General features: G+C 33.4%; 1 protein-coding gene across 1 annotated transcript; it reads left to right on the top strand.

Moving 5' to 3' along the window:
• Positions 1–4540: 4540 nt before the first annotated feature.
• On the top strand, positions 4541–7365 carry LOC25500581 (chlorophyll a-b binding protein 7, chloroplastic). Its single transcript, XM_013589055.3, has 4 exons — positions 4541–4722; positions 5097–5317; positions 5895–6409; positions 7099–7365. Exons 1-4 carry the CDS (start codon positions 4670–4672, stop codon positions 7114–7116), a joined length of 807 nt encoding a protein of 268 aa, XP_013444509.1. The 5' UTR covers positions 4541–4669; the 3' UTR covers positions 7117–7365.
• The last annotated feature ends 35 nt before the right edge of the window (positions 7366–7400 follow it).

Raw genomic sequence — 7400 nt, 5'->3', positions numbered from 1 at the left:
TATAAGACTTAACTTTTAATGTAATCAAACCTAATAGTAAGATACAACTGAAGTGCAGTGAATGCATCATCTAGGACAATATTCTCTTTGGAATATTCCTAGTACTTTAATGTTCATAGTCTTGGATGAACATTAAAGATCCTTTTGACATAGATCCTTGTCCATGCCTTTATTTGTTGATAGATCCATGCAGATGTACTTTTCTGGACCTTTTATTCATGTCAAGTGTACTTGCATGCTCTTCATGTTCTTGATAAATCTGAGTTGCTTCTGAACAACCTTCTGAACTGGGTTGCTTCTGAACAACCTTCTGAACTGAGTTGCTTCTGAACAAGGTTGCTTCTGAACTCTCATCAGAACGTTCTGATCAACTTTCTGATCAACATTCTGAACTAACTTTTTGAACTTTAGAGTTAGTTAATGGATTCAATGTCCTTTGATTTTATGCATCTTGGTATGATTCAAACCTTGTTCCTGTCTTAGTGAAAACACTCAAGAGCACAAGTTAAATACCAAGGAATGAATCAAAGTCCATTTAATCCTTAATCATTAAAGTTTATTATCTTTAAAATTAATTAGGGATTTTGCCTCAACAGGAATAATAATGATTGATTATCTTTCAAAAATACGAAATAGAAACAAAATTGATTAAATTAATTAAACTCATATGTAGTATAAAAATAATTAAAAAGAACAAAAATAATAACTTAATATAATATAGAGTTTTTCTATTTACACCCCATATTTTTCTGATTACACCCAAATTTTCTTAAAAAAAAATTATAATACCAAAATTGCCCTTTTATATAAATTTTCTTAAAACCCTAATTTTATTCATTGTCAGTGAGTTTCACCCTCTTTCACCCCACAAAGCGATCGATCAAACAATTTGATGTTCAATATCAATCTCCATGAAAATTAAAGAGTGAATCAAAATATTTTTCATCTATACTCAATTGGATATAAGTAAGTGAATTTCTTCTTCTATTTGCTAGTTTTAATTTTTTTCCTTCAACTGCAATGATGCACTGTACGATTACGGTTTTAATTTACATTGGCAAGGTTAACTTAAATTCAGTTTAAGTAGGTTCATGTAAACTAAGTTTACATGAACCTACTTAAACTGAGTTTACATGAACCTACTTAAATTGAGTTAACATGAACCTACTTAAACTGAGTTTACATGAACCTACTTAAATTGAGTTTACATGAACCTACTTAAACTGAGTTTACAAAATCGCAGAACTGTGAATCGCAGAACAAGGAAAACACAAAATCAGAACTGAGAACCCATAACAAGAAAAACACAATCGATTGAAGAACAACACTTGCTAACCTGATTTGCTTCGAATTTTCTTTGAAATCATGAATGGACGTGAGAAAGTATGGTTTTGAAAATCTTCGCAGAACACAATCGATCGATTGGAGAATTATGGTTTTGGAATAAGGGTTTTGGGGTGTAACCAAAAAAGAAGGAATAGACTTTTTGAAAATCAAATTTTATGAAAGGATAATCTTGTCATTTTAGGGTGCAACCATGATTAACTAGGGTGCAAGTAGAAAAACTCTATAATATATTATACTTATAAAAATGAAAATATGTATTAAAATATTTGTATGCAGTTCGGTTCGGTTTGAGTCGGTTTTGAAAAATTAATCTAAAATATGATCCAATCCGAGCGGTTTTCACAAAATATCATCCAAACACATCCAATAATATTCGATTTTGTGCAGTTTTCGATTTTTTAAAATCGGTTTACGATTTTAATTTGGATCGATTTGAATTTGAACACCACTACTTATTTGGACATGATTAATCTAAAATCTAATAAACCAAATCTAGAAAGTTTTTAATCAATCAACTAATTAACTAATATTAAGATGAAATAATTTTATAACCCCTAATTTTATATATAAAACTAGATCACTCATGGAGTTTGATTTACCTTGCAAAAGATTCCACCCAAATTCACGGGGTTACATTCTTCAACACTTATTCCTCTAAAAAAAATCCTTCAACATTTATTTGGATAACTTTTTTAAAAGAGTGAATTATTAACTTCATCCCTGAATATTTACGGGTCGGTCAAATTCGTCTCAACTATGCGAAATATCAATTTAATCCCAGAATTTGTTAATTGTCAATCAATTTAATCCTTCTGTTCAAATGGGGCGTTAACGGGGCTGATGTGGTCATTAACCTCTCACATGTCATACACCACGTAGGTAGGGACTAATTTGGTCGATAATAACAAAAATTTCGAAGGACTAAATTGATTGATTTGCAGAATTTTTTTTGGTTTCTTCCCAAACAGCTCTTTTCTTCCCCAACGGCTCTGTCTTCCCCAATAATAAGTGGTCCAGTTCTAGTTCTTCCCCAATTCAAAAAACTTGAAACCCTAATTTTTTCGTATTGAATCTGAAAGCCAAAATCCACAAAATTTCTTGAAGCAAAACTATTGAAATTGAATCTGAAATGATGGGGGATGGAAATATGGGAAAAACTGTTAAGAGTCGAGCTTCATCTTCAAGCTGCAAGTTTAATGGTTATGAAAAGAGGTTGAAGATGATTAAAAAATGTAACCTTCAAATACATCCCTACGTCATATTAAAAACCCTAAAATAAGTCCTTGAATATTTTAATCATATATCAAATTGATCCTTGAAATTACAGAACACATAAATTGAAACTGAAATATTACATAGGCAAAAGTCATAGGTAATAAGTCATAAGTCTGAAACTGCATATATTCGTATTGCAGCCTCCGATTCTCATTTCGCACTAAATCACCACCATGATGCAGTATTAGTGTGATATGATCTTCCATCCTACAGATTTCGGCTAGCTTGGTTTTAATCACAAACAAAACAACAACAAAATACAAACGTGTAATTTCCTTCATTACAAAGTTAAATGTTAATCAATTTTAGTAACCAACCAGAAAGAAAAAAAAAATCAAATTTTTAAATTTTTACAACTTAACCCAAAACCCTAAAAACGAATAATCAAACCAACTGTCTCAAAAACGCAACAAACACAAACAAAGAACAATGCAAGCATCAACGATCACAGAAACAAAATAAACAAAATGATCAAAACTTAAAACCAAAAAACGGATAAAAACAGGGTCAAAACGAACACTGAATCTTGATAAACAAAATGAAAGGCGTTACCTTTGATCACAGTCGAACACAGGAACTTCAAAAATGTCAGAATTGCGGAGATGATGATGATTTTGGAGGGGTGAGAATGGAGAAAGTTTTAGCGGGAAGGAGAAGAGTCAATGATGTTTTTGATGTTTCTGACTGAAATGTGAAGGAGAAATATGTAATGCAGGGGCAAAATGGAAAAAGCAAGGAAAAAAATAAATTGAAAAGTGAAAAGTGAACTTTTTCCAATTCAATCAAATTAGTCCTTGAACATGTGGCTTCCTTCTTGCCACGTGTACAAGACAACATTGCATGCAGGGCGACATGTCAGCATGGCTAACGGAGCACTTGGACGGAGGGACCCTTTTGATGGACGTCTGATAAATTCAAGAATTAAATGATATTTCGCATAATTGAGGAACGAATTTGACCGACTCGTAAAAATTCAGAGACTAAATTGATGGTTCACTCTTTTTAAAAATTGTTGAATAAGCTACTACACTATCGTTAAAAAAATTAAACAAACAAAGAGAGTAGACTAACCTCTCAAAAAACAAAATAGAGTAGACTAAAATACTCAAATTGCTAATTTGTTGATAATTGGTGTTATTTAGGTTTGTTTTCATTTAACACGGTTAATTTTAATAAGGTTAAATTGCATTTTTGGTCCCTTAACTATTTAGGTAATATTGTTTTGGTCCTTTAATTAAAATTTGATTTATTTTGCTCCCTTAACTTCTCTCCGTTACACATTTTGGTACTTTCCGTTAGTTTTAATTCAAAAACGTTATGTTTTCTTCATCTTTTTCTCCTCTTTTTCATCTTCATATCATCTCCATCAACCTTCAACAACAAGAATCCTAGAAAAATTCCAGAAGAAAATGAAGAAAACCTAACGTTTTTGAATTAAAACTAACGGAAATAACCAAAATATGTAACAAATGAAAGTTAAGGGACCAAAATAAATTGAATTTTAATTAAGGGACCAAAACGATACTACCTAAATAGTTAGGGGACCAAAAATACAATTTAGCCTTTTAATAATTAGTTTTTAGATTAATATTTCTTCTTCTTCGCTTTGATTTAAACTCAAACTTTCAACTTCTTTAATCGTTATCTCAAATCACACTATCCAAACCCCATTGGTTAGGGATGTTAGAGAGAATTTACATCCAGCTATGATTTCCCACCACTTGGTTCCTTCCATTTTTACCTAACACAAGAATCTCACCTTTTGTGGTACCAATGAGAGTGCCAATGTAAGCCACATATACTTGTTCTGACAAATGTAAACCACAAGATTCTGATTTTTCATGCAAACCTATCCAATTAGATTCTTCATGCCACATGGCAACACATTATCTAGTATCAAATTCACACACCTATCCTTAAGGATAAGAAACATTGCATACATTAACAAAATTAGCATATTTTCTTTCATATTCACCAACCAATCATTCTCATAACCAAAACTCACAAAACTTACTCACTTTTATCCCTTGAGGGCAAGAACAGTATCATGGCTTCTGCTTGTGCTTCTTCTGCCATTGCAGCTGTTGCCATCTCTCCAAGGCAAGTCTCTACAAACACTAATTACTTGCATGCACATGTTATTACACACTAACTAAAAATTTAGTGATCGAAATATTTCAGTGTCTGACTCTAGTGATAGGTTTAGCTACTGATTTTTTAAATGGATCTCTAAGTCAATTATTAAATGACTTTGTGATCGACTTAGAGATCCATTTAAAAAACGCGTCTAAGTGGATCGTTAAATTGGTCACTATATCACATCATCACAGTTTTTTGCAGTGACATATGTAGCAATAATGTGAACATTATATGAAACATTTCGTGCATTAATCATTCATTGAAATTCAAGCTAGTAGTAAAGTATACTAAACAAAGTATGAAAAATATATATGTATATTTGAAATTGCATGCAGTTCTCAGAAGAATGGATCACCCATGGGAACCTCAAAAGCTTTTCTTGGAAGGAAACTGAAGGTGAACAGCAACATTGCAGCACCAGTTAGAGTGAGATCTACCACAACAGTGTGTGCAGCAGCTGAGCCTGATAGACCTTTGTGGTTCCCAGGAAGCACCCCTCCTCCATGGCTAGATGGCAGTCTCCCAGGAGATTTTGGTTTTGATCCTCTTGGACTTTGTAAGTTTAATTATTACACAAATTTTTTTGTCACTGAATCGGATTGAAAGCAATAGTAAAATAAAATCTACCATGCAGTTGTTCCACTTACATAGTCTGACTTGTCCGATCTTGATTAGACGAGTTTTATTCTGAGACGAGAAAACGGGATTCAAAATTTAACCTCAGAATGTAAGTTGTCTGATTTGGATTAGATGGTTCATGTTGCGCAACACTGTGTCAACTTTGGCCTTTTACTACCGTAGAAAATCCAAGTTCGAATATTTGATCAAGTAGTACACATTACTAACTTCATCCCTAAATATAAAATCCTCTTGAGTTTTTTCATTGCTCCTTTTTATAAGATTATTTTCAAAATAGTAAGATGGAAACATAAACCAATTTTCTCTTCTAAAGAGTAAACTTGTAAATCAATAACAAACAACTATTAATAAGTTTAATATTACTACGAACTTTCTTAATTTTTCTTGATTTCGTCAACATGGTCATGTATTTAGAGACAACGGTGGTCTTATTATCCTTGCTGGGAATACAAACGACCATAATATTAATCAAAGTTTTGGTTGTGATTCAACAGCCTCTGATCCAGAGAGTCTGAAATGGAATGTTCAAGCCGAGCTTGTGCACTGCAGATGGGCAATGTTGGGAGCAGCAGGAATTTTCATCCCAGAATTCCTAACAAAGATTGGTATCTTGAACACACCTTCATGGTACACTGCTGGAGAGCAAGAGTATTTCACAGACACCACCACACTCTTCATAGTTGAGCTCATTTTCATCGGTTGGGCCGAGGGTAGAAGGTGGGCTGACATCCTCAATCCAGGTTGTGTCAACACTGACCCTATCTTTCCAAACAACAAGCTCACAGGAACTGATGTAGGATACCCGGGTGGACTTTGGTTTGATCCACTTGGTTGGGGAAGTGGTTCTCCTCAGAAGCTTAAGGAGTTGAGAACAAAGGAAATTAAGAATGGGAGATTGGCTATGTTGGCTGTGATGGGAGCTTGGTTCCAGCACATTTACACCGGCACTGGTCCTATTGATAACCTTTTTGCTCACCTTGCTGATCCTGGTCATGCTACTATTTTCGCTGTAAGTTTCATCAACACCTCCTATTTTATATTCTAATAGTTTGATTTAGGAAGAAAACCGAACTGAACCATTCCAACAGTTTGGTAAAACTGAGCTAAACCACTAATTGTTCGTCCTGAACCAAACTACTATAATGGTTTGGTTCACCAGTTATGTGGTTCTGAACCGAACCTGAACTACCTCGATAGAAAACCAAACTGTACTTTTTCAATACTGGATTCTTTGTGAACCGAACTGTACTAAATTACTATTATTAACTTGAACCAAACATAAACTCTCCGTAAAAAACCGAATTGTGACAGATAGTTCATGAACTGAGTCAAGCTAAACCGAACTGGTTCTGTTTGTAAACTGTAAGTCACAGTTTGATTTTTCAAGGTCTTTTTCAACGGTTTGGTTCAGTTTTTGTTTCCTTTTTGTTTTTAAACAGTCCTAACTGAAACCAGGTGGTTGATGCGTTTTAGTTAAGATAAAATCGTTTGAGTAATACTCGAGTTTGATTCCACACTAAAACAGTCCTTCATCATCAGACTTTCATTATCTTTCAGCTGAACTCTACACTTTACTACAAAGAAAAGAAATCCGTAGTTTGTTCTTCTTCTAACTTAGTTTTATAACTGTGAATATATAAAATATTATTATTATTTTAGAATTGTTTGAGCTGATTTTATATATTATTGCTACTACAGGCTTTCACTCCCAAGTGAGAAGAGCTAGGAAGGACAACTATGAGGTTGTAAGCCTTGAAGAAACAATGGTGAACCTGTTTTACTAAGTAGTAAGGCTTACATGTTTTTTTAGGGAGGAGTGTTTATGTTGGTGAAAGGTTGTAAAATGGCTACCTACTACTTCTATGTGATGCACAGGTTGATGGTTCAATGTATAAATACCTCTTTAAGTTTAGATGTTTTGAATGTAAATCCAGGAAGTAACTAGTTACGTTTTTGCATGGATGATATAAAGGACTGAAATAACATCTAATGGGAAACTA

Source organism: Medicago truncatula, chromosome 8 (assembly GCF_003473485.1).
Source record: "Medicago truncatula cultivar Jemalong A17 chromosome 8, MtrunA17r5.0-ANR, whole genome shotgun sequence".
Lineage (NCBI taxonomy): Eukaryota > Viridiplantae > Streptophyta > Magnoliopsida > Fabales > Fabaceae > Medicago > Medicago truncatula.
Note: the sequence above shows the minus strand (reverse complement) of the source record. Positions and strands in the feature narration are given on the sequence as shown.

What these genes read in the sequence shown, in the direction of transcription:
- LOC25500581 (XM_013589055.3), top strand. Translation starts at nt 4,670, where the DNA reads ATGGCTTCTGCTTGTGCTTCTTCTGCCATTGCAGCTGTTGCCATCTCT. An exon ending in GCTGTTGCCATCTCTCCAAG is followed by an intron (nt 4,723 to 5,096) that starts GCAAGTCTCTAC and finishes AATTGCATGCAG; the next exon opens with TTCTCAGAAGAATGGATCAC. An exon ending in TTTTGATCCTCTTGGACTTT is followed by an intron (nt 5,318 to 5,894) that starts GTAAGTTTAATT and finishes GTGATTCAACAG; the next exon opens with CCTCTGATCCAGAGAGTCTG.